Below are 26,458 nucleotides of genomic sequence, written 5' to 3'. Positions count from 1 at the left end.
TTGTCACAACCCAACTGATTACCTCATACGCATTAAGGAGGAAAGAAATTACACAAATTAACTTGTAACAAGGCTCACCTGTTAATTAAAATGCATTCCAGGTGACTACCTCACGAAGCTGGTTGAGAGAATGCCAAGAGTGTGCAAGGCTGTCTTCAAGGCAAAGGGTGGCTACTTTGAAGAATCTCAAATGTATAATATATTTTGATTTGTTTACCACTTTTTTTGTTTACTACATGATTCTGAATGTGTTATTTCATAGTTTTGATGTCTTCACCATAATTCTATAATGAAAATAGTAAAAGTAAAGAAAAACCCTTGAATGAGTAGGTATGTCCAAACTTTTGACTGGTACTGTATCTCACATGAGATTTTGGAAGGATATTTTAAATATATTGTCTCTCAGTGGACATTGATTCTCTCTCTCTCTTCCCCTATTTAGATCCTTGCCTATGGGGACATGAACCATGAGTGGGTAGGGAATGAGTGGCTTCCCAGCCTGGGTCTGCCCCAGTACCGCTCCTACTTCATGGAGTCCCTGGTGGACGCTCGCATGCTGGACCACCTCACCAAGAAGGAGCTGAGGGGACAGCTCAAAATGGTGGACAGCTTCCACAGGTTGGATTCAAATAATTTCAATCAATGTTTAGTGTCATTGAAAGGCAATCTGTGTATGTAAGCAGATTCAGGCCAAAAATGTTGGTATGGATTTGGCACAAATCTGTTTCCTTAATTTGTGTGCCGCATGAAAACACCAAAGCTAATACCGGATCGTCTAGTGTCCTCTGCTTAGTTACACATTTCTACCGATGGTTTTTCCAACATTTCTTTCATTCCTCTTCTCTGTTTCAGAGTTATTTTTTCTCTTTTCTTCTCCACCTTAGTTTGTCTGCATCAGGATTTTACAGTGGTTGTGTCTTTGGTTGTGAGGACATTGACAGTAACACTATCTCTTTCTCTCTCTTTCTCACTCTCTTTCTCTCGCTCAGGGTAAGTCTGCATTATGGCATCATGTGCTTGAAGCGTTTGAACTACGACAGGAAGGAGCTTGAAAGGAGGAGGGATGAGAGCCAACATCAGAACCAAGGTGAGAATACTGCACACAGGTAACTTGAGCCGTAATATATTTCGGGGCTCGTCTGGGATTTGGATTTTGACATTGCAAATGAATGTTGTATGGCAAAATATTATATTATTTCTGTCTCTCAAATGCTCTTTTTCACTGTATTAGCTGTTTCACTGTATTAGCTGTTTCGCTGTATTAGCTGTTTCGCTGTATTAGCTGTTTCGCTGTATTAGCTGTTTCGCTGTATTAGCTGTTTCGCTGTAGTAGCTGTTTCACTGTATTAGCTTTCTGCCCCCTCCGTAGATGTGATGGTATGGTCCAATGAGCGAGTGATGTGTTGGGTCCAGGCCATTGGGCTAAAGGAGTTTGCAGATAACCTCACAGAGAGTGGGGTACATGGGGCCCTCCTAGCCCTGGACGACACGTTTGACTACACTGACCTTGCCCTGCTCCTCCAGATACCCAATCAGAACACACAGGTACCTGAACTTAGAAGTCCGGTCAGAACATGCAGGTACTCACCACTATGCTAGAAAGTCAGAGCACATGCGCTCAATTCTACTATTGTAGTCTAATCACAATAACCCTCATTCACCACAATCACCAACCTACTTCATTTCCCTTACCTGCAACTGTTTGGTCATTACATTTTAATCAAGATAATCTTAATCATGAAATCCACTTGATAATCTTAATTATAATCTTAAAACTCATTATTTCTCTCCCAGGCGAGGCAGATGCTGGAGAAGGAGTACAATGCCCTCATCTCCATGGGAACTGAGAGAAGACCAGATGAGGTAAAACGCATTTTAAAAATGTAGTTGGTTACTTAAGACTATTTGCTCATAAAGATAGGCAATTTTTTCAAGATAGGCAGTTTGCTTCAACCAACATTAACTGTTTGGGGGGAGGTGCTTATATTTGTCCTGTCACACACAAGATGTGTAATGGAAATGTTGTTTTTTTGCATATCCCAACTCCCCCTGAGAAACCTGCAGGGAGTGGGTTCAAGGCCAGGGTCGCCATTGTACAGCAACCCTGGAGTAATTAGGGTTAAGTGCCTTGCTCAAGGGTACTGCAATTTTTTATTTTTTATTTTTTACCTTGTCAGCTCCAGTATTCAAACCAGCAACCTCAAGTCTACCTCCCCATGTGCATGTATTTTTGTCCACATGCTGTTCTTTAGTATACCTAACTAGCACTTGGGAAATCTAATGAATTGCATGGTACAATATTTTTTTGTGTGTCAATCCTCTGCGTCTTGTTGACAGGACGGCACTAAGACGTTCACACGCTCGCCCTCGTGGAGGAAGATGTTCAGAGAGAAGGACCTCCGGGGCGTGACCTCTGACTCCTCAGAAACATTACCCGCCAACTTCCGTGCCTCCGCCATCTCCACGCCCTCCGTCACCCTGAGGAAAGTCCAGAGTGAAGGTGAGGGGGTCCTCTTCTTCATGTCTTTCCCACTGGAAACCTGCTCTATGAGTCATTGGTTCCATGCTGACCACTCATTTCAGTGTTATTGACTGGAGGTCTAGTGTCATTGACAGGTGTTTGAAAACCGTAATGCTGTCTGTTTCAGTGAACTCTGGGCCCAGGGGTGAGTCGGGGTCAGTGAGAACATATTCCTGCTAGAGATAAGCACATCAGGTGAGAAAAATACTTGATTGCCAAAAGAATATCATGAACGTTTTCAAGTTTGCAAAGTAGTCCGAAATAATTCCTTAGGGTCTTGGCTCGACAAAGCATCAACTTCTAAAAAATCGGAATGGTTTCTTGTCACCTTCTGTAAGATTGTCTGAATTTCAGTCACCCAAGCATGTCATCCAGGTACATTTCAGTAATTTCAGTAATCTCATGCGTCCAAACAGACTGTATTTCAGTCATTCATATCAGTTATTGAAACTCATTTAGCTCATTTCAGTGTTCTCAGTCATCCTAAAAACAATTCAGTAATTTCAGTAACCTTTCATCCAAACATATCTCAGTCCTTTCAGTAATCTCAGTTTTCCAAACACATTGCAGACAAGAACTGACCCATACTGAAATTGAGTTTTACTTTATGGTTGCATCATTATTTATCTATCCTGTCTTTGTTTTAGAGAGTCCCCCCCCCAAAAAAAAAAAAACGTTTTTGAAGAAAAAAAGATGAAGATCATCAACAAAATGGAGAATAGAACACAAACAAAAAAGAATTCCACTGGAATCCTTGAAGAAACAAGGGCAATGTGAGAGAATGAAAAGATACTAAAATAGAGTGAATGTCTGTCTGTCCATTTCTTTCTCTCTCTCTCTCTCTCTCCCTCCGTCCGTCTTAGTCCACAGTTGTGGCATGAAGCTGTTCGATGCTGTAAAAAATGACTCCATCGCCCAGTGTGAAGTTCTTTGACACAATTTTCTTTGAAAATTGACACAATGACTCTTATTTTTTTCATTGGGATGTAAAACTGCATTTCCATTTGGATCAACAGAATGATGAACCTGATAGACGTTTCTTTGATTTGAATTGTCGATAGAACATCCATACCCCATCTCAGTAGCTGGTATTAGGATTTTGTTTCTCAACCTTTTTCTACCGTGGACAGGCGAGCTAAGGTATTTCCTTTACTCAGGACCCACAAGCTATGGTCCTTCTCTTTTGGGGAAGCACTTACATTAAAACTAGCATTTGAGTACTCACTAGGGTCAGGTACAGCTAAACATCTGAGGGATCGGTGAGAATCACCATAGGGACTGCTGTCGGTCCAGGGACCAGAGGTTGAGAAACAATGTACTGTATGAGGACAGAGTCATAAGGGTTATAAAGTGTTATGAAGGGAGAGTATGCGAGGGAATGAGGGAATGGATTCGTATGTTCTTAAGCCATAACAGACACCATGAGATGAGAAGGACCTTGGACAATTGGTGAAGTGCATTATGACAAAATCCTGTTAAAAAAAAGAGAAAAGAATTGAACGTTTGTGTTAATATGCATGCCAAAACAAAAACATAGAGTGAGAGTAATGAAATCAATCATCTAATGACGTGAAAACTTGGGTAAGGAATTTGTAAAATGGGTGTATTTTATTTTTTATCATTTTTAAAATGATAACCTCTATTGTATGTAGGTAGGTAAGTGTGTGTGTGTGTGTGTGTGTGTGTGTGTGTGTGTGTGTGTGTGTGTGTGTGTGTGTGTGTGTGTGTGTGTGTGTGTGTGTGTGTGTGTGTGTGTGTGTGTGTGTGTGTGTGTGTGTGTGTGTGTGTGTGTGTGTGTGTGTGTGTGTGTGTAGTATGTATGTGTGTGTACAGTATGTATGTATTGGACGGTATTTTAATTTCATACTTAGTTAAGATTGACTGTAATTTCATTTTAGGTTGAAAAGTAAATACGTTTCAAATTATGGACATTAAGATATACTACTTGTATGTGTACATTTTGAAAACAAATTGTGTTATGATTTAAACTAATATCAATAATGAAGAGTAGTGAGGACAATTAAATATAATATGATAACAATAATGATAATGATTGTAAAAGCTGTAATTAAAAAAGACCTGTAAAATGGATGGGAACTGAGTGTTTGTTCATTTTGTTCAGCTTTATATTTTCTATTCCAAATAAAGTCACGGGAGGTCAACAGGAAATTACAGGTTACTTGACGATTTCCTGATTTTCATCATTCTTCCCTCTTGTGGTTGTGTGGATGTTTACACTGTATCGTGATGATATTTACACGTTTTCTCCCAAGTCCTCAGTTTGACTCACATTTCTAACATTGACTTGTTTTCTCTCAATTAAAGGCGCTCTATGTAACAATTCCACCTGAAAATAGCCCTTTGTGTCAATGACATACAGTATCCGTTGTTTGAAGCTATAGAGTAAGTTGTTTACTGGCAGGTGGCCACGTTTGTTGCATCAAAACAGCAGCTTCTTCCTGTTTCTGAGGCTGAAGACAATAACACTACTTCGTGTTCGTGTGTTACATGGGCTTTCTCTGGAAACTGGAGGCTGGGAAATTCCCCCTTATTCCTCCTCATGCTCTGTACATGCCGAACTGTGAGGAAAACAAAATGATCTGTAAATTGTTTCATGGAGCACATTTAAATCAACATTTTAGACAGCTTTTAACCAAATGTTTCATAGTTTAACCAAGTGTTTTGGCAGAGAATCTAAACAAAATGGCCAGTTCTCTAACCACAATTAAACTTGTCTAGGGCATCAGTGTGGAAAACATCCTTACGTAGGTACACTTTCTCTGGGTGAATCTGCAGTGACTATATGACTTTTGTTGGTGGGACTCCATCCTTCATTCGTCATCATGAAGACACGTCGATAGAGATTTCTTCACTGCTCGGCGTCAATTAGTCTAGCCTACAGTAATGTGTAATACTTCTTCAATGAAGCAGTGTCACTTTGAGCGAGTTCAGAACAGTGAAGTGTGCCTGTATCAGAAAATATCAAAGGGCAAATTCACCCGTCATTCTACAATGACGTACATTCCATGACACTCGTAGTTCACGCCTTGTTATTACGAGAATGGTGGAAGGTGTCATCCACGCTAACTGGATCCCCGTCTAACAAGATGACTGCGTGTGCACGTTCATTCAGGAGAATACAGCGCATTGGTCATGTCCTACATTGTTCAGAAGTGTGCTAATACATGTGTGACTGTTGCAGGATGACTGTCCTGGACCCCCGTTAAAAGTGTCTTACTGCAGCTGGAGTTCAGTAAACACATGCTCAACGACGGTTGTAAATCCCACAGCATACCCCCCCTGTCTTATACACACTCAAAATAATACAAACATTGTCATCAGTACCTGACATTTCCCCGTCTTCAACTAACACAGGCGTCATGACGGTGAACAATCGGTATGGAAGAAAAACAACGAGGATGTGTTTATTTGAAGACTCGTGAAAATGGTAAATGATTGAATCCAACCGAAACACTTTAAAAGAAGTGTTTAGCTGTTTCACAATTGAACACTTGTTTTTTTAACACTTGAAAAGAGCATTAAACATATAGGAAAGTTGGAAACCATAAGCTCTAATTTGTTACCAGTTTTGCTGTTTGACACTGCCCATAGTTTTCTAGTAAACACCAAGTTGCTTACCATGAGCATAACGTGCTGGAAAGAAATGTAACTGTAGTAAAAAGTAATTCTATTCATCTTAGAAGGAGCTGACAAGGAGGAAGCCCTTATATAGCCACTGTGCCTTTCCTACCATGGGCTTTTCACATTCTCCAGGTCCTGACAATTTGATGTTATTATAAACTCCTTAGAATCGACCTGACTCATCCTTATACCGTCAATCCCTGTGACCTCCCCCTGACGTTCTCCATTACCTCCTTTATAAGGATGCACACCGTGCTACATTTTAGAATTTGGGGTGAAGACAGCTTTGTAGCTATTTCTCTATTTATTTGTTATTTATTTAATTTATTCTGTTGGTATATCCAGAAACATTGCAGAACCAGATTTTTTTTTTTTTTGTGCAAGAGCTCTCTTGTCAATTTCATCTCGCAAATGTCCTTGTGTGCACACATCTCCCTGTTCTCCTGCTCCCTTCTGGGCCTCCTATCTCTCTCTATATCATCATATATTCCTGACTCCAACCCACTCCTGCTCTTCAATGATCAAGTCAGAGAAAGACATCTCTACACAGGTATTATGCTCACTTCTCTTCTGTCTTATGCTCATTCACTTAAAAAAAAAAACATATTTCAGGTGTGTACTTATCGATCCTTCGGTTTATGCTCGAGGTATGTAGGCCATCTTTTTTTCTTAGTAGTAATAGTTATTGCCTCTTGAATACTGTTTTTGTCGTTGTTGTTGTCATGTTTACATGTAATGTCTCCCCCCCCAGATAATCAAAGAAAAGAACTGTTTCTGGAGATGACCCCAGATGGAAAAGTGACAGGAAGCCCTGGTCAGACCTCTTACAGTAAGTCAGTGGCGGTCGGTGCCGTTTAAGATTAGGGAGGACTTTTTTTATGAGCATGGGCTTATTTCTATTACAAGGTAGGTGCACAGGTCGAGAGAAAATGTGCATTAATCAAGTTAACAGACAATGACACATTCAATATTGCCTTGCACACTCTTGCCTGCATCTAGCTAATCTAGGGTGTAATCATTACTCCAAACAGTTGCAAACAAGAGTTTGTATTGGGCAAATTCAGGTACGTTTATCCCTGTTTTGTTCCATTTGCTTCCGTTTAAGAAACGGTGGAATTAAAACACTTCTGATAACCCGCACACACAGTTCACTTTCATAGCAGCCACATACAAACAGCATGATCACTTTGCTCGTTGTATAACTATTTTTCGCATCTCCGCGCTGTCCTCCTTTCACCTTTTCCCTTCGCTTGTGTGGACTTCAGTGCACAACAAAACAGCTGTCTGTGACCAGGCAGAAAAACCTTTCCAAGCTAAACCTTCATACCATAACCGCTAACAGCTACACACAGCCTACATCATTGTCACCATATTAGCTAACACCATAGTCAAAATAGCTACTACAGTAAACTACAATCATGCAGTACTGTGTACAGCAAGCAGTTTAATAGTTACACTGGCGGGCCCCAATGGCAATAAATTAATAAAACGAAAAGATTACCTTGGCTTGGAAGAGTTCCAGTGTTGGATAGCCTAGCCAGCTAGCTAACACAGCATAACTCTCTGTTTGAGCCAGGTGTTTGAGTAGGCTAAATTAGATAGCTGCATTTTCTAGCTAAGTAAGTGAATGTGAAAAAATACTATGAAATATAGCTACCTCTCTATCTTTCTCTCTCTTGCTTTTCCTTTATTTTGGAAGAAATTAATTTGTTCAAAACTGTTCAACTATTGTCTTTCTCTCTCTTTGAGCCAACTACTCATCACATTTTATGCATTGCAGTGCTAGGTAGCTGTAGCTTATGCTTTTTGTACTAGATTCATTCTCTGATCCTTTGATTGGGTGGACAACATGTCAGTTTATGCTGCAAGAGCTCTGATAGGTTGGAGGACGTCCTCCTGAAGTCGTCATATTTACTGTGTAAGTCTACGGAATGGGGTAAAAATGATGAGCCTTCTAGGTTTTGTATTGAAGGGGACGGAAACTAGCTGTGCTCGGGCTATACTATTTATTTTATTTAACTAGGCAAGTCAGTTAAGAACAAATTCTTATTTACAATGACGGCCTACCCTGGCCAAACTCTAACCTGGATGACGCTGGGCCAATTGTGCGCCGCCCTATGGGACTCCCAATCATGGCCGGTTGTGATACAGCCTGGAATTGAACCAGTGTCTGTAGTGATGCCTTTAGCACTGAGATGCAGTGCCTTAGACCGCTGCGTCACTCGGGAGCCCACCAGAAAGTGCCGATGAGGCTACTCCAGACCTTTATTGCAGAACAGTGTGTTTTAATAAATTATTCATTGACATTAATATATTTAGTATAGTTTAATCTAAAAGGGATCACTTTTTTTATGTTTCACTATTTATTTTTCTGAAATTGACTGAGGCGCCTCCACTGCAGTGAGTGTTTGACAGACAGATAGACCTTACAGAATTGAGTATTATGAAGTTTATACTTTTATAAGTCATCTCCCAAACACCTGAATAATAGATGACATTTGTATTGGATGTGTTTACTGTGTGTTCTCAGGTGTGTTGGAGATGAGGTCAGTTCGAGAAGGTGAGACAGTTATCAAGGGTGTGTCCTCATCCCTTTTCCTCTGTGTGGACAGCATTGGCCAGTTGAGGGGACAGGTGGGCAGTGGACAAATATAATCTACTATAGCATGAAATATGACACAGCTAAAGGCCTTGCTTCACTGCATCTAACACATTTCTTTCGATGTTATCCATTTCCTCAGAGCCACTACACAGAGGCTGACTGCACCTTCAGAGAGCTGCTGCTAGCTGATGGATACTCTCGTTTCTTCTCTTCACATCACAAACTTTATGTGTCCCTCACCTCAAAAGGCTCCACACCGCAACATGGGCTCCCGTTCCATCGGTTCCTACCCCTGAGAAACATTTTGGTATCTAGAAGTATGACGAATACAGCTGAAAATCAACAACAGAGTCAGCAACAGCTTGACCTGGACTCAGATAACCCTTTCGGCAGGGGTCTCACTGGTGTTGTCAGTCCACAGTTCTCCAGGGATAAGTGAAGTTGAAAATTGATTTTTTTGATGGAAGTATACAATGAACCGAGTATATTTATTTACAGGTATACTGGATTGTATAACCATGTTAATTCCGAAAGTGGTTTTTTTTCCCACTTGTAGTAGAAACACTGTTACTTTTATTGGCCCGTGGCAAATGTTTTGGTTCGAAGAGTTCAGTAAGTAGATGGTGAACTTTAGTTCCATAACTCTATGATGGGACTGACTGGTGTGTATATGGTCTCACTTTGAATGTCATGTTGAATATGTTATATGCAGTATATTTCTCTCTAGTGTTTTGAATTCAAGTTTGAATCATTGTACTGTAGCTATAATTTGTTTGCGTTATTTATATTTTTAAACCTTTTGAAGCCTAAATGCAACCTACTCTCAGATCATTTCGCATTAATCTGTATGTAAATCCAAGACACACTTTTTATTATGATCTGTTACATTTCGTATGAATGTAGTACTTTGTGGAGGTCCAGCATCCATTTCATATTATATGTTACAAATGACAATTTGTATGATATGATACTAATTTGCAAACGTACAATATGTAACGCTTTTGCAAAAATGTATGATATGTTATCAATTCCAATTGTTTGGTTGCCAACGTTAGCTAGGTGGCTAAGTGGCTAACACTAACATTAGCTAGCTGGCTAATGTTAGCTAGGCTAGGGATTAGGGTTAAGGATAGGGTTAAGGTTAGGAGTTAGGTTAATGGGTAGGGTTAAGGTTAGGAGTTAGATTAAAGGTTTAAGGTTAGGGGAAGGGTTAGCTAACATTCTTAGTAGTTGCAAAGCAGCTAAAAAGTAGTAAGTAGCTGAAAAGTTGCTAATTAATATAAAATGATAAAGTTGTCCGTTATGAAATTTGAACACGCAACCTTTGGGTTGCTACACATTCGCGTTATATGTCAACCCATCCACCCATCCATTCTTACATGATTGCTTTAAGTAACCTTCTGTGTTATGTAACCATAGCAACATATCATACTAATTTGAGTGTCCCGGATTTACTTTTACTACGTTACGTCTAGTCTATGAGACCAGGTTGCTAAATTATGTATGAACAATAGTTCTATCTGGCTTTTGACACCATGTCTAGGAGCTTATTGATATTATAGTCCAAGAGAGTATTGCTAAATAAATAAAGAGTCATTTTGTAACACTTAGCTTTATATATGCTCATGTTTTCTAGTGAAGTATGACTAGGCTGTCTGCAGATATCCAGTGAAAATACCAGCTAGATCATGTTATTAATTATATTCTAAAACACTGAATAACAATACAATGAAAATACCAAAAGCAGCAAGGATGCTCAAGTAGAGATACTAAAATGGAGGAATAGGCCAGACAAACCAGGGCAGTTCTTCTGGAGAAATGCTTAAACACATCACACCATAAATAGCTAATAAGTGCTGAGTGTTTGGAAGGTTGTAGCCAACATAATGAACCCTTTGATTTATTAGGATCCCCATTAGCCTGATGCCAATGGCGACAGCTAGTCTTACTGGGGTCCGACATATAACGAAAAATACATTACAAAAGACTTTACAATTTACATACACTTAAAAACATAAACATGTAGTGTGTGTGTGTGTGTGTGTGTGTGTGTGTGTGTGTGTGTGTGTGTGTGTGTGTGTGTGTGTGTGTGTGTGTGTGTGTGTGTGTGTGTGTGTGTGTGTGTGTGTGTGTGTGTGTGTGTGTGTGAATCTATCAGTTACACATGGAGTACTAGGGGTAACTAGCCCCCTCCCCCTAAGAACAATGTGTAATTGTTGACACAAAAAAGCAACATTTGGAAGAAAGAAACGGTATGTGGATGAAGATCATGCTTAGGCAAATAAACTATAAAGGGAAATAAATGGCTACAGTTTACACTGGGTGTTTTTTTTTAGTACCCAGGTACCTTGACATTCAGGAGCAAAAGGTATTTAATTGTTTTTAATTCATAAAAAAAATATTAATTGGAATATAATATTGGAATGGAATATAACTAATAACAGTAAATAACATTGGAATGTAACATTTAGTAACAATAACTGAACAAATTAACTCAGTGTAACATTGATGTGGCAACTTTCATGCTCTGCTATTGCACGATTATAATTTGTACATACAGTTGAAGTCTGAAGTTAACATAAACCTTAGCCAAATCAATTTAAACTCAGTTTTTCACAATTCCTGATATTTAATCCTAGTAAAAATTACCTGTCTTAAGTCAGTTAGGATCACCACTTTATTTTAAGAATGTGAAATGTCAGAATAATAATCGAGAGGTTTATTTCAGCTTTTATTTCTTTCATCAAATTCCCAGTGGGCCAGAAGTTTACATACACTCAATTAGTATTTGGTAGCATTGCTTTTAAATTGTTAAATTTGAGTCAAACGTTTAGGGTGGCCTTCCACAAGCTTCCCACAATAAATTGGATGAATTGTGGCCCATTCCTCCTGACAGAGCTGGTGTAACTGAGTCAGCTTTGTAGGCCTCCTTGCTCGCACACGCTTTTTCAGTTCCGCCCACAATTTTCCTATAGGTTTGAGGTCAGGGCTTTGTGATGGCCACTCCAATACCTTGACTTCATTGTCCTTAAGCTGTTTTGCCACAACTTTGGAAGAATGCTTGGGGTCATTGTCCATTTGGAAGACCCATTTCTGACCAAGCTTTAACTTCCTGACTGATGTCTTGAGATGTTGCTTCAATATATCCACATAATTTTCCCTACCTCATGATGCCATCTATTTTCTGAGGTGCACCAGTCCCTCCTGCAGCAAAGCACCTCCACAACATGATGCTGCCACACCTGTGCTTCACGTTGGGATGGTGTTCTTCAGCTTTTTTTACCCCACCAAACATAACGATGGTCATTATGGCCAAACAGTTCTATTTTTGTGTCATCAGACCAGAGGACATTTCTCCAAAAAGTATGATTTTTGTCCCCATGTGCAGTTGCAAACCGTAGTGTGGCTTTTTTATGGAGGTTTGGAGCAGTGGCTTCTTCCTTGCTGAGTGGCCTTTCAGGTTATGTCGATATAGGACTTGTTTTACTGTGGATATAGATATTTTTGTACCTGTTTCCTCCAGCATCTTCACAAGGTCCTTTGCTGTTGTTCTGAGATTGTTTTGCACTTTTCGCACCAAAGTACATTCATCTCTAGGAGACAGAACGCATCTCCTTCCTGAGCGGTATGACGGCTGCGTGGTCCCATGGTGTTTATACTTGTATACTATTGTTTGTACAGATGAACGTGATACCTTCAGGCGTTTGGAAATTGCTCCCAAGGATGAACCAGGCTTGTGAAGGTCTACAATTTTTTTCTGAGGTCTTGACTGATTTCTTTTGATATTCCCATGATGTTAAGCAAAGAGGCACTGAGTTTGAAGGTAGGCCTTGAAATACATCCACAGGTACACATGCACAAAGTAGATGTACTAACCAACTTGCCAAAACTCCAATTGACTCAAATGATGTCAATTATTGACTCAAATGATGTCAATTAGCAATTATTGATCTAATTTCAGCTTCAGAAAATTGATAAATTTACCACAAAATTGTTTTGTTGAAATATGTCCAAAAGTTGTGATGACACAGGAATTATTTTGTCGTTGAGCAAGAGCAGTGGCAGCCAGGGAAAGTGTTGGGGAAATCATTTGGTGACATCTTGTGGTCACAATGTGGTACAACATGTAGGTCACACGGAGAGGCATTGTGCCATGGTGTTGCTTTGTTTGTTTTTTTGAAACCAGGTTTGCTGTTCACTTGCACTATATGAGATGGAATGGAGTTCCATGCACTCATGGCTCTGCATAAGACTGTAGTTTCCTTGAATTTGTTCTGGACCTGGGTACTGTGAAAATAATGGTTGGGTAAGTGTGTGTGTCAGTTGACAATGCAAACCGTTTGTAATTTCCAACACATTAATGTTTCTTATAAAAACAAGAAGTGGCACAGTCAATCTTCAATCAAACCAACTCCTAGCCAAGAGAGACGGCATTCATAGTATTAATATCAGCCCTCTGATTACAATGAAGAGCAAGACATGCCGCTCTGTTCTGGGTCAGCTGCAGCTTAACTAGGTCTTTCTTCGCAGCACTTAAGCATATGACAGAGCAATAATCAAGATATGATAAAACTAGAGCCTGCATAACTTGCTTTGTGGAGTGTGGTGTCAAAAAAACAGCATTTCTTTGTTACAGACTTTAGAGCACTCCATCATGGTGGATGTACGATTGATGTTGGTTTGGACTGCCCTCTAGTGGACATAAAAGCACATCATTCACCAAGACAGTATGTTGCTTCTCGAAAAGGCCCTGGGATTTTTATTTTTAATTTAACCTTGATTTAACTAGGCAAGCCAGTTAAGAACAAATTCTTATTTACAATGACGGCCTACCCCGGTCAAACACCGGACGACGCTGGGCCAATTGTGCGCCGCCCTGTGGGACTCCCAATCATCGGCCGGATGTGATACAGCCTGGATTTGAACCTGAGATCCAGTGCCTTAGACCGCTGTGCCACTCGGATGCTCAGAGAGAGATGCTGTACAGCAATTCAGCTCGACTCCGAGGGTAGATTGTGGGGGCTCATCCTGGATCTGAGTTTTTACAGAAATAAAAAATGGAAACACATAACTATTAAAAAAATAAAAAAATTGCATGTGTAATTGTCCTCTACCATCTGTTCAGCAGTCTCTTTTCCCAAGCTTCAACCGAAGGGCGGTCCACAGAATAAAATTAATTATCCAGAAAATAAACATTTCATTAATGTCTCTAGCTCTAGCTAGAGTTTCACCTGTTCTCTGAAGAAGGGAACGCGGCGAGAATTCCATTAAATGTAGCATTTCTAATTATCAACAGCAATGGACGGCACACGGCATCTTAAGAAAATGGACAAAATATAACCTTTATTAAAAACAACACATACACAAATATAGGCCTTTCGCACCAAGTTACCCTGAGAATAAACGACCTCCACGCTCCTTCCCTCTAAATTGGTAACAATACGTTCGGTGATCTGATCAGAGATCAGATGATACAGTAATAGGAACCAGAATGTCGCTGCATGTATGTAGCTCCAGCCATCAGGAAATATTGGCTCTGAAGTATAAACTTGAGAAGAAGTCACACAATCATCATAAGCATGCTGTAGCTGTAGTCCGATTGAGAATGTTAAAGTGGCATGAAAAACCTTGTTATCTATAAGCATTAGCACATGCGTCATTGGGATGGCGAAGCTGTGACTGAGTAACATTGTGCACTATGTCTATCTCATAGTTGCTCCTTGTCTGTGTTGACCAACATTTGCTTATTCCTTCTGAAAGCGCTCTTTCATAGTACATCTGAATAAATGAGTAAATAAAAATACATTTTACAAACTGTATAATCTAGATCAGATTAAAGAGGAGAAGACACCATGGTTTTATATTGACGGCACTAAAACGACAAGGAAGATTCAACTCTGTAAAAGAACACACAAGCTCATACTACAATGAATAGTTTACAACTCATAGTTTAAATAATAAATAGCATGACCATGGAAAGCGATAAGCATGTCACTCAATCTCCTTTATTTTTCTGGCAAGCAATTTACGGTAGTGTAGTTCTATGTTCCTACACCAGTCAATCGTTTAATGCCTCCCCTGGTGAGTGTAGTGTTAAACAGGCATGTATGTTTTTCTGCTACACGTATTGCTGCTTTCACACTTTAGGCCAGTGACAGTTTGCCATTCAGCTGTCTTAAACATTTGTAATCCCTGTTTTTCAATCCCTATTTTTTCACTCTTTTGTTTCTCTCTCTTTTTGTGACAGGATCACAACTGAGGGTCATCCTGTTATCACATCCTGTTGTCACACCTGAGTTACCAGGGGTTCCCTGAGGTACATCTTCGCCCCACTCGACTCCCTGCTCTGCCCAGTGCACAGCCCCCCCAACAGAGTCCTATTCAGAGGGTTGCAGATGCCCTCTATGGCATTGTAATCTCCTTCTCCGTCCCCTTCTTCCTCCCCCTCCTCGTGCTCCTCGTCCTCCCACAGCGAGGTCCTGATGTGTGTGTACTGGGTTTGGTCCTCGCACTCCGTCTCGCGGTGGTAGAAGTAGCTGAAGTTGGACACGATGACGGGCACGGGCAGCGAGATGGTAAGCACGCCGGCGATGGCGCACATGGAGCCAACCAGCTTGCCCCACACCGTCTCTGGGTACATGTCACCGTAGCCCACGGTGGTCATGGTAACCACGGCCCACCAGAAGGCGCAGGGGATGCTGACAAACGCGGTGTCCTTGTGGTCGGCCTCGGCGAAGAAGACGGCGCTGGCGAAGATGATGACGCCAATGAAGAGGAAAAAGATGAGTAGGCCTAGCTCACGCATGCTGGCCCTCAGCGTCTGGCCCAGGATCTGCAGGCCCTTGGAGTGGCGGGACAGCTTGAAGATCCTGAACACTCTGACTAACCGGATTACACGGATGATGGCCAGTGACATTCCCGGTGCGTTCTCCGTGTCCTTGGAGAGCTCGGTGATCAGTGTCACGAAGAAGGGCAGGATGGCGGTGAAGTCGATGACGTTCATCACGTCCTTGAAAAAGTGCATCTTGCTGGGCGAGCAGATGAAACGCATGAAGAGCTCAAAAGAGAACCAGCAGATACATATAGTCTCCACCAGGAAGAAGGGATCCTGGAAGACACTGGCGGGGGGAAGCATGTGTATGGAGATGTTCTTGTCGTGGGCGTGGTACTTGTAGAAGTACTCCTGGACAAAGGGAGAGGAGAAGACAGGGAGGCAGGGAGGAAGAGGGGAAAATAGTAAGAAAAAAATGCAAATTTAACTTCTAATCTGTCAGAGGATAAAGATGAGACGTTATGGGCCTACTGTGATTTGTAGAGCATTTTTCTGTGTTATGTATTGCAACATGTTCAGTATATTTGGGTTTGGTATCTTGGAGCGAAAACTGAGCAGATAATGGGACTTGAAATAAACTTTCATTTCGATTTACAGATTTCACTTCCTAAAAACATAATTATACTTCCCCCTCTGCTTATTATTAGTTTATGCCTTACTAATCATCTAGTACTTATTGCCAATGAAAAATACTGTTTTGTTGGTCCAGCCTGATCACACAATGTTCTCGTCAGTTAGTTATAAACAATTCATATTTTTATGATGATGAAGTAACAAAATGTACTACAAGCAAATACAAAATGTTGCGCCATTTCTTGGGGGTTCATTTGTTCCCTTACGGAAAAAGCACGTCAAATTTGCAGATGCACATTTTCACATGTGAAATAGCTGTTTTCACACTTTGAGCTCAAATTATTTCTGGCTTTGAGTTTCAATCTGTCCGGTCCAACTGTCTGTCTATTTTCCCCTGTCAGAGTGCCAGACTGTACACCGATTATTTCTTTCAGCCTCTCACATTTAATGTCGAGTGATCAAAACGTCTCGAGGGGAAAAAGTCACCCCAACAACCAGGAGTGCAATGTGTGAAATATGACTGTGTGTCTGGAGATACAATACAAGTCAAACGTATAATCTAGTAGGACCTATTCACGATTTCTCTCTGGTAGGAGGTCGCAGTCGACGTGTTTATTAATAAAGGCAGATATCTACGTGTTGATGTACTCTTAGGAGTGTCCCGGCACTATATATAGCCCCCTGAGATCGCCAAGGAGAAACATGAGTGTTCACGCTACTCCCATCCATCTCCACTGTCCGCTATATCCCGTCTTCCTCCCAGCATAGCCAACACTCTTCAAGTCAGCCAGCCGCTCCTCACTGGGGTTACTGCGTTTCTTGGCCGTCGGCCCTCGCGCAAAAAGGCAGCCGCCATCAGCCTAGCACAGCTCTCCTGAAGGAATGTGTTAACATGACACAACTTATGTCGCTTTATCTCCCAAGGTCTTCCCATCTCATCTTCGTGACTGAAGTATATTGTAGAGGTCTTGGGCCACCAGCTGACTAAAATAATCACGCGTCAGCCTTACTCTTATCTCTCCTTGATTTGTCTCCCTGTCAATATTTCTCCACATAATTCACTGTAGTCAGCTATGCACACCTGTAGTGTGTTTACCTAAACACCTGCTGGTTAGTGGTATCCGGTTGCCGTTTGACACATGTGACAACACACATCCCATTCAAGACACACAGACCATGTGAGGTAGGCTTTTGCTTGATGAGTTGACTGTACGACACAAAACACGTGTCACCCTACTCATTCAATCCCATATCGGAAGTAAATATCCAATATCCGATTTGAACGGTTCCAATTATTATTATGATTTAAAAAATGACACATGGCTCTCATTTATCTTTCCCTCCATCCATCTTGTTCTCGTGACGCGGTTCAAAATTCTATTAAATATTCAAAAGCAGATAAATGGGAGCTAGACCAAAATGTAGTATTTCATTTGATTGTTTCAATGACATCATTGTTTTTATGAAGTAATTGTTTTATTGACGTCATTGCCTCACTTCTTATATGCTTGTTATGCATCTTTCACAAAATATAATATTTACCCTCTCCCTTTCCAATACATGTCCAGTATGTCACAATGTTCTGTAACACTTTCCTTCTACTGAATGTTCACTCCAAAAGCCTTTGCCCACTCAATCTCCTTCTATAGCATCAGTGCTTGATTTGGGCAGGAGCTCACCAGAGCTGAGTACCGGCACCTCACATTTTCTACTGCTTGAGCTCCAGTTCGTTCCTCTTATAGAATATTAGCGTATTGCTCCTGCACCTAACTATAAACAATACCGGCACCCAAAATGAGTACCAGCACTTATTTCAGTCCAAGTTGAACACTGAATTTGAAGAATCAAACAAGAATAAGTAAGTCCTCCAGTTGGCCACTAACATATTCTATCTGACTTCCAGTTATACAGAGCTCTCAGATTAGTGCCGATGAAGATGAGGAAACAAGTGGAGGATGCCAGTTTGGACTATTGAGAAACTCCCCCACACACACAAAACACCAACTTGTTCCATTGTCCTTGTCTCCTATTTATCCCACCTCACTCCTCCCTTGCCCTCTGGCTGCCTTACCTCACGAAGCTCCTTCTCGCTCCTGAAGTCAGGCAGCGTCTCTAGGCAGAAGATGAGGATGGACACCACGATCACCATGACGCTGACGATGGCGATGATGCGCGCGCCCGATGACGACTCCGGGTGCTCGAAAAGCATCCACAGACTCCGCTGGACCTCGTTGACGGGCAGCGATGGGGCTTCCTCCTTGGGGAAACCCTCATCCTCCTTGAAGCGTGCCATGATCTCCTCGCCCAGCTCATAGAAATACAGCTCGTCTATGAAAATGTCCAGGGGCACGTTGGCGGGCCGCCGGAGCCGCCCGCCCGACTGGTAGAAGTAGAGGATGGCGTCAAAACAGGCCCGGTTGCGGTCCAAGAAGAGCTCCTTGCGCAATGGGTCGAAGTAGCGATGCCGCCGCCTGGGGTCGCCCAGCATGGAGTCTGGGAACTGGGCCAAGGTGCGGAGCTGGGTCTCGTAGCGCATCCCTGAGACGTTGATCGCAAGACGTTCGCTCGGCACCCAGCCGCTCCTCCACAGTGATCCGGACCGCCGGCTCACCCGCTTCCTCTCCTTCTCACCACCCACTTGGTTCTCTTTCTCGCCCTTCTCCTCGCTGTTGAGTTGGTTCTTCAGCCGTTTGTCTTTCTCTCCTTCTATGTCTCTCCTTCCTCCTTCTCCACCTCCTTCTGGGTCGTTGTTTTCCATCCCTGCCTTTATTGGCGTAGTCCACAATCCGGGCCCTTTCTCCTTTGTGTGTAGTAAGGACAGTTTGGACTTAAAGAGGATGTGGGTCTGAAACCAGAGTGGGAATTGGATCAGTGTGGGAATAGAGGCATTATCACTACACATATGATATAGTCATTATTAGTTGCATTATGTAAGCTGTAAATATGCAAGAGGAAGTAGTCATGTCGAACATCTTTGTTACTGTTGAGTTCTCTGTCAGACATATAAATGTACAAAGGCCTGTACTGTACAAAATCCTCTTCAAACTATGTGTAAATATGTCTAAGGTACGCTATGTCCACATAATCCAAACATGTTTGTACAGTATACTCTTCATTTATTTCACACATTTCATTGGTAAGGGTTATGCAACACCTTTCATCCATAAAATAATTGTTTGAGACAGAACAGTAACGACAATGCACTATAAACGTGAGGTATAATGACTAACGAGCAATTGATAGCCAGATGTAGCGAGTCACTCACTGAGTGACTGGCAGCCGCTAACGGAGACTAATTGCGGGATGGAAAGTCACATTGTTTTTCTCCCATGAATCTTTCGGTCTGTCACCATGTCCGCCTGTCCGTCCAACACGTGGTCTTCTACGGTTGTCCCCAACCCTGAGACACTCCTTGATGGACACTCCTCCAGTACTCGTCCACTCCTGTCTCTCACCTCCTTGACCTGTTCACGAATTATCGTTTCTACCTGTTTGCTGTTCAATACTCACAATTCTGTCCTTCCCTCTTCTCTCTCTTATGTTGTCTGTCTTAAATTTTTTTGGGAATGCTGTCCTGTTGAAATTCAATCTGCGCCTGGCCCCTCCCGTCCTTTCGCTCCCTTTTGCTCCAGGGCCGGGAACAACCTTCACCCTCCCTCTCAAATGTCACCGCCTCTGCACTGGTACTTGGTGTGTTACAGTAAGCTCCCTAACTGAAATGGGGCCCGTTCCATGAGACGGACAACTGAGATGGCTGACTGTCATTTGTTGGATCGAGTGCCCTTTGAATGCCATGATTGATTTCAGTGATGGACTGTATAAAGTTCTAATGTATAAGGATAAACATCATGTCAGCCCACAAATCTAAATGATCAGTGATGTGCTGCTTATGTAGATGTGATGTTCAATCAGGTTCTCAACTTATGATGATCTGAATATTCCAAATCTAGCAGGTTAGAAAATGAATTGGCAATGAAATACTGAAATATCTTACTTACATAAGTATTCATACCCCTGAGTCAATACTATCTAGAACCTTTGGCAGCGATGACATCTGTGAGTCTTTCTGGGTAAGTCTCTAAGAGATATCCATTCCTGGATTGTGCAACATTCGCCCCATTATTCTTTTCAAAATTCTTCAAGCTCTGTCAAATTGGTGGTTGATCATTGATAAACAACCATTTTCAGGTCTTGCCGTAGACTTTCAAGTAGAAACCTTAACCCGGCCTCTCAGGAACATTCACTGTCTTCTCGGTAAGAAACTACAGTGTAGATTTGGCCTTGTGTTTTAGGTTCATGTTCTGCTGAAAGGAGAAATCATCTCCCAGTGTCTGGAGGAAAGTAGACTGAATTTGTGATTTCCAACTTGTTGTGTAATGTTTTTGTCCAATGGCTGATGAACACCGATACATTTTATCTTTGATTTCTTTTCATTATTTCTTTTCATATGACAAATGTTAAAAAGGATTTGCCAGTAGATTGTCGACTTGATTCATGATGACAGCTAGCTTAGATTTTGAAAGTATGATGTTGACATGATCAGTCCAATAAAAGCTACTGTAGATTTAACGTGATATGACGTCATTTTATCGGTGGCCAATAACCTTGAGCCTTCTTGGATGGGCACTTCTAATGTAACTCTATGGCAGCACCCAAGGGGCTTGAAATTTCGAGCTCTCTCGATAGATTTGGCGGTGACGTAGTGTCCTCACGAGTGACAGAACACTGAGCCAATCACAGCGCAACAAGAGAACATTACCAACCCCTACGCTCCGTATTTTCCACTGGTTGCCCCACCACCACAGAAAGCACTGAGCTAGGCTGAAACACCTGCATTTTGGAGCTGCCTTACTCAAGAATACAAAATGTTTGTACGGGGCTTTATGACCTCAATTATATACAGTGGGGCAAAAAAGTATTTAGTCAGCCACCAATTGTGCAAATTCTCCCACTTTAAAAGATGAGAGAGGCCTGTAATTTTCAATATAGGTACACTTCAACTATGACAGACAAAATGAGAAAAAAAAATATCCAGAAAATCACATTGTAGGATTTTTAATGAATTTATTTGCAAATTATGGTGGAAAATAAGTATTTGGTCACCTACAAACAAGCAAGATTTCTGGCTCTCACAGACCTGTAACTTCTTCTTTAAGAGGCTCCTCTGTCCTCCACTCGTTACTTGTATTAATGGCACCTGTTTGAACTTGTTATCAGTATAAAAGACACCTGTCCACAACCTCAAACAGTCACACTCCAAACTCCACTATGGCCAAGACCAAAGAGCTGTCAAAGGACACCAGAAACAAAATTGTAGACCTGCACCAGGCTGGGAAGACTGAATCTGCAATAGGTAAGCAGCTTGGTTTGAAGAAATCAACTGTGGGAGTAATTATTAGGAAATGGAAGAAATACAAGACCACTGATAATCTCCCTCGATCTGGGGCTCCACGCAAGATCTCACCCCGTGGGGTCAAAATGATCACAATAACGGTGAGCAAAAATCCCAGAACCACACGGGGGGACCTAGTGAATGACCTGCAGAGAGCTGGGACCAAAGTAACAAAGCCTACCATCAGTAACACACTACGCCGCCAGGGACTCAAATCCTGCAGTGCCAGACGTGTCCCCCTGCTTAAGCCAGTACATGTCCAGGCCCGTCTGAAGTTTGCTAGAGAGCATTTGGATGATCCAGAAGAAGATTGGGAGAATGTCATATGGTCAGATGAAACCAAAATATAACTTTTTGGTAAAAACTCAACTCGTCGTGTTTGGAGGACAAAGAATGCTGAGTTGCATCCAAAGAACACCATACCTACTGTGAAGCATGGGGGTGGAAACGTCATGCTTTGGGGCTGTTTTTCTGCAAAGGGACCAGGACGACTGATCCGTGTAAAGGAAAGAATGAATGGGGCCATGTATCGTGAGATTTTGAGTGAAAACCTCCTTCCATCAGCAAGGGCATTGAAGATGAAACGTGGCTGGGTCTTTCAGCATGACAATGATCCCAAACACACCGCCCGGGCAATGAAGGAGTGGCTTCGTAAGAAGCATTTCAAGGTCCTGGAGTGGCCTAGCCAGTCTCCAGATCTCAACCCCATAGAAAATCTTTGGAGGGAGTTGAAAGTCCGTGTTGCCCAGCAACAGCCCCAAAACATCACTGCTCTAGAGGAGATCTGCATGGAGGAATGGGCCAAAATACCAGCAACAGTGTGTGAAAACCTTGTGAAGACTTACAGAAAACGTTTGACCTCTGTCATTGCTAACAAAGGGTAATAAACAAAATATTGAGATAAACTTTTGTTATTGACCAAATACTTATTTTCCACCATAATTTGCAAATAAATTCATAAAAAAATCCTACAATGTGATTTTCTGGATTTTTTTTCTCATTTTGTCTGTCATAGTTGAAGTGTACCTATGATTAAAATTACAGGCCTTTCTCATCTTTTTAAGTGGGAGAACTTGCACAATTGGTGGCTGACTAAATACTTTTTTGCATGGTTTGAAAACTGATATGTGACATGTATTAATGCCAAAATAACATGCAAAAAAGGCAACCCCCCCCAACAAACAAAAAACATATTTAACACCAATACAACACAAGTTTTATTTGTATTTGTATTTTGTTGGGCTCAAAATGTTGCCACTGGATGCAGCCACCACTATGCTTGAAATTGTGAAGCTTGGTACTCAGTAATGTGTTGTATTGGATTTGCCGCAAACATAACACTTTGAATTCAGGACAAAAAGTGAATTACTGTCAGCGATTAAAGCTGTGAGTCTTTCTGGGTAAGTCTCTTAGAGCTTTGCACACCTGGACTGTACAATACTTGACCCTTATTCTTTTAAAAATTCTTCCAGCACGGTCAAGTTGGTTGTTTTTAGACAGTCGTTTTCAAGTCTTGCCATAGATTTTGAAGCTGATTTAAGTCAGAACTGTAAACTAGGCCACTCAGGAACATTCAATGTCATCTTGGTAAGTCAGGAACATTCAATGTCATCTTGGTAAGCAATTCCATTGTATATTAGGCCTTCTTCGAAGAAGGCACTGTAATGCCGAAACGTCATTTACCCAATAAAACACTGGGAGTTTATACATAGAGTGTGCGATTCTCTTTATGATTTTAAATACATTCAAGTGATTGGATATGATTTGGAAAGGCACACACCTGTCTAAGGTCCCACAGTTGACAGTGCATGTCAGAGCAAAAACCAAGCCATGAGGTTGAAGGAATTGTCCATAGAGATCTGAGACAAGATTGTGTCGAGGCACAGATCTGGGGAAGGGTACTTAAACATGTCTGCAGTTTTGAATGTCCCCAAGAACATGGTGGCCTCCATCATTCTTAAATGGAAGAAGTTTGGAACCATCAAGACTCTTCCAAGAGCTGGCCGCCCGGCGAAACCGAGCAATCGGGGGAGAAGGGCCTTGGTCAGGAGGTGACCAAGAACCCGATGGTCACTCTGACAGAGCTCCAGAGTTCCTCTGTGGAGATAGGAGAACCTTCCAGAAGGACAACCATCTCTGCAGCACTCCACCAATCAGGCCTTTATGGTAGAGTGGCCAGACGGAAGCCACTCCTCAGTAAAAGGCACATGACAGCGCGCTTGGAGTTTGCCAAAAGACACCGAAAGGACTCAGACCATGAGAAACAAGATTCTCTGGTCTGATGAAACCAAGATTGAACTATTTGGCCTGAATGCCAAGTGTCACATCTGGAGGAAACCTGGCATCATCCCTACGGTGAAGCATGGTGGTGGCAGCATCATGCTGTGGGGATGTTTTTCAGGAGCAGGGACTGGGAGACTAATCAGGATCAAGGGAAAGATGAACAAAGCAAAGTACAGAGAGATCCTTCATGAAAACCTGCTCCAGAGCGCTCAGGACCTCAGACTGGGCTGAAGGTTCACCTTCCAACAGGACAAGAACCCTAAGCACACAGCCAAGACAACGCAGAGCTCGGACTTGATTCTGATCTAACATCTCTGGAGAGATCTGAAAATAGCAGCGACGCTCCCCATCCTGTCTGACAAAGCTTGAGAGGATCTGTAGAGAAGAATAGGAGAAACTCCCCAAATACAAGTGTGCCAAGCTTGTAGCGTCATACCCAAGAAGACTCGAGGCTGTAATCGCTGCCAAAGGTGCTTCAACAAAGTACTGAGTAAAGTGTCTGAATACTTATGTAAATGTAATATTTCCGTTTTTTATTTTTAATAAAGTTGCAAAAATTTCTAAAAACCTGTTTTTGCTTTGTCATCATGGGGTATTGTGTATAGATTGAATCCATTTTAGAATAAGGCTGTAAAGTAAATTATTTTGGGGAAAAGTGAAGGGGTATGAATACTTCTCAAATGCACTGTAATAGTAAAAGTCAAACATTGCCTCAACTGAACTGAAACCCAACGGATAGACGCGGAACTACATGTGGTCATCTTGTTTTGAGAGAAAGGTTGTGAGGAAATTCCCAGGGAGGGGTGTCCCAGGCTTGTGCCAGGGGTGTGTCCTGAAGGTCAACTGGTGTCACAATGAAGGGGTTTCATTTCTTGTAGTGCTTTGGTACTGTACTAAATGTTTTCCATCTCAATTACTAGTCAGACTTCACGGCCAAGACTAAATCTCACCACCTGAGGGGGGTGGTGTATTGGCACATTGCAGTAAAAGCTGAAAAAGGCCCCTGCTGACATTTGCTCAGGCGGCCTGCACACACAAACACACACACCGACTGCTTTTTTGTCCGTAACGTTATCTAGTAATATTGAACAAGCACTCAATTTATCCCACTTAATGTGTGTGATTTATTGTATTGGCACACTAAAAGGATGAATCATGAGAGCCATCAAGAGCATTCTGACCAGTTGCATCACCACCCAAGTTTTAGACTGTTTTCTCTTCTACTGCATGGCAAGCGGTACCGGAGGGCCAAGTCTAGGACCAAAAGGCTCCTCAACAGCTTCTACCCTCAAGCCATTAGACTGCTGAATAATTCATAAAAATCATAACCGGACAATTTACATTGACCCCCGGTAACACACATAGGCATAATGTTACAAAACCATTTTATATGGCTTCAGTGTACTATATGTCTATTTGCAATGACACGTTAGTCCATGTGATGTCAGCTGCAGCCATTTGATAGTGAGTATTCTGCCACACCAGAGTTATATATAGAGATACATGGCTCTGAGCCACACTATGATGAAATGTCATGTGACATTATGCAGTGAACACTGGTGTATAGATTTTAGAACGTGTCCATTTTGTGTTATTTGGCAATAAGGCCTACCTACACATTCACTTGACACAATGTCACAAAAAAAAAACATTTATCTGGTGTATGAAGAATATAATGGCCTGAAATATCTACTTTAAGTACCTTCTCTTATATCTTATGAGTGCCCACAATTTCAATTGATATTACAGATTTAGTGTATTATCATGAATAAGGTTAAAGTCATGCTATTTTGTTTGCAAACTAAATTGTGCATCATCAAATATCTCCAGCCCCATGTCTTCAACTTTAAAACGAAGTCAACACAAAACTCATTTATGTTTTGAAATGTTTCTGTTTCTCATGGAATGGGCAACACACAAGTTTAAATGAAACAGACACTGATCATACAGTGCCTTCAGAAAGTGTTCATGGAGCTCTGAGACAGGATTGTGTCAGGATTGTGACAGGATTGTGTCAAGGCACACATCTGGGGAAGGGTACCAAACATTTCTACAGCATTGAAGGTCCCCAAGAACACAGTGGCCTCCATCATTCTTAAATTGAAGACATTTGGAACCACCTAGACTCTTCCTAGAGCTGACTGCCTGGCCAAACTGAGAAATCTGGTAAGGTGAGCAAGCTTTGGTCAGGGAGGTGACCAAGAACCCGATGGTCACTCTGACAGAGCACCAGAGTTCCTCTGTGGAGATGGGAGAATTTTTCAGAAGGACAACCATGTCTGCAGCACTACACCAATCAGGCCTTTATGGCAAAGTGGCCAGACGGAAGCCACTAGTCAGGATCAAGGGAAAAATGAACGGAGCAAAGTACAGAGAGATCCTTGATTTTTTTTTAACTGTTCCAGAGAGCTCAGGACCTCAGACTGGGGTGGAGGTTCACTTTCCAACAGGACAACGACTCTAAGTACACAGCCAAGACAACGCAGGAGTGACTTCGGGACAAGTCTCTGAATGTCCTTGAGTGGCCCAGCCAGAGGCCGGACTTGAAACCGATGGAACATCTCTTGAGAGACCTGAAATTAGCCGTGCAGCGACACTGCCCATCCAACCTGA

The 26,458-nt window shown here is 41.8% G+C and overlaps 3 protein-coding genes across 8 annotated transcripts in view; 2 read left to right on the top strand and 1 right to left on the bottom strand.

Moving 5' to 3' along the window:
* Positions 1 to 4,192, top strand: part of LOC112223260 (liprin-alpha-3-like) — a 43,652-nt gene extending 39,460 nt beyond the window's left edge. For all 5 annotated transcript variants that reach the window (XM_042305310.1, XM_042305309.1, XM_042305311.1 and 2 more), the window contains 7 exons: positions 443 to 618; positions 990 to 1,087; positions 1,370 to 1,545; positions 1,795 to 1,863; positions 2,338 to 2,500; positions 2,649 to 2,716; positions 3,169 to 4,192. In XM_042305310.1, the coding sequence (XP_042161244.1) occupies positions 443 to 618; positions 990 to 1,087; positions 1,370 to 1,545; positions 1,795 to 1,863; positions 2,338 to 2,500; positions 2,649 to 2,701 (735 nt within the window). In that variant the 3' untranslated portion in view covers positions 2,702 to 2,716; positions 3,169 to 4,192. The remainder of the gene's footprint in view (positions 1 to 442; positions 619 to 989; positions 1,088 to 1,369; positions 1,546 to 1,794; positions 1,864 to 2,337; positions 2,501 to 2,648; positions 2,717 to 3,168) is intronic.
* A 2,304-nt stretch (positions 4,193 to 6,496) lies between these two features.
* Positions 6,497 to 9,801, top strand: fgf21 (fibroblast growth factor 21). The gene is made up of 4 exons (XM_042305208.1): positions 6,497 to 6,810; positions 6,871 to 6,992; positions 8,694 to 8,797; positions 8,905 to 9,801. The coding sequence occupies exons 1-4, from the start codon at positions 6,575 to 6,577 to the stop codon at positions 9,202 to 9,204; spliced, it is 762 nt and encodes a 253-aa protein (XP_042161142.1). The 5' UTR covers positions 6,497 to 6,574; the 3' UTR covers positions 9,205 to 9,801.
* A 4,281-nt stretch (positions 9,802 to 14,082) lies between these two features.
* Positions 14,083 to 19,868, bottom strand: LOC112223742 (potassium voltage-gated channel subfamily A member 7). 2 transcript variants are annotated; one of them, XM_024386912.2, is made up of 3 exons: positions 19,436 to 19,868; positions 18,242 to 19,015; positions 14,083 to 15,948 (listed from the first exon to the last, which is right to left on the bottom strand). In XM_024386912.2, the coding sequence occupies exons 2-3, from the start codon at positions 18,926 to 18,928 to the stop codon at positions 15,052 to 15,054; spliced, it is 1,584 nt and encodes a 527-aa protein (XP_024242680.1). In that variant the 5' UTR covers positions 18,929 to 19,015; positions 19,436 to 19,868; the 3' UTR covers positions 14,083 to 15,051. The 2 variants fall into 2 exon arrangements, with proteins under 2 accessions (XP_024242680.1, XP_024242681.1); XM_024386913.2 differs by having other exon boundaries at positions 19,681 to 19,868.
* Between the last annotated feature and the right edge of the window lie 6,590 nt (positions 19,869 to 26,458).

This window comes from Oncorhynchus tshawytscha, linkage group LG24, assembly GCF_018296145.1.
Source record: "Oncorhynchus tshawytscha isolate Ot180627B linkage group LG24, Otsh_v2.0, whole genome shotgun sequence".
NCBI classification, from domain to species: domain Eukaryota; kingdom Metazoa; phylum Chordata; class Actinopteri; order Salmoniformes; family Salmonidae; genus Oncorhynchus; species Oncorhynchus tshawytscha.
The sequence above is the reverse complement of the archived record's forward strand: the minus strand, read 5'-3'. Positions and strand labels throughout refer to the sequence as shown.

Bases quoted from the DNA above. Each gene is read 5' to 3' on its own strand.
- fgf21 (XM_042305208.1), top strand. From the start codon at position 6,575: ATGTCCTTGTGTGCACACATCTCCCTGTTCTCCTGCTCCCTTCTGGGC. The intron at 6,811-6,870 runs GTATGTAGGCCA...AATACTGTTTTT, and splicing joins TCCTTCGGTTTATGCTCGAG to GTCGTTGTTGTTGTCATGTT. The intron at 8,798-8,904 runs GTGGGCAGTGGA...CCATTTCCTCAG, and splicing joins TTGGCCAGTTGAGGGGACAG to AGCCACTACACAGAGGCTGA.
- LOC112223742 (XM_024386912.2), bottom strand. From the start codon at position 18,928: ATGGAAAACAACGACCCAGAAGGAGGTGGAGAAGGAGGAAGGAGAGAC. The intron at 15,949-18,241 runs GTAAGGCAGCCA...CCCTTTGTCCAG, and splicing joins GCGAGAAGGAGCTTCGTGAG to GAGTACTTCTACAAGTACCA.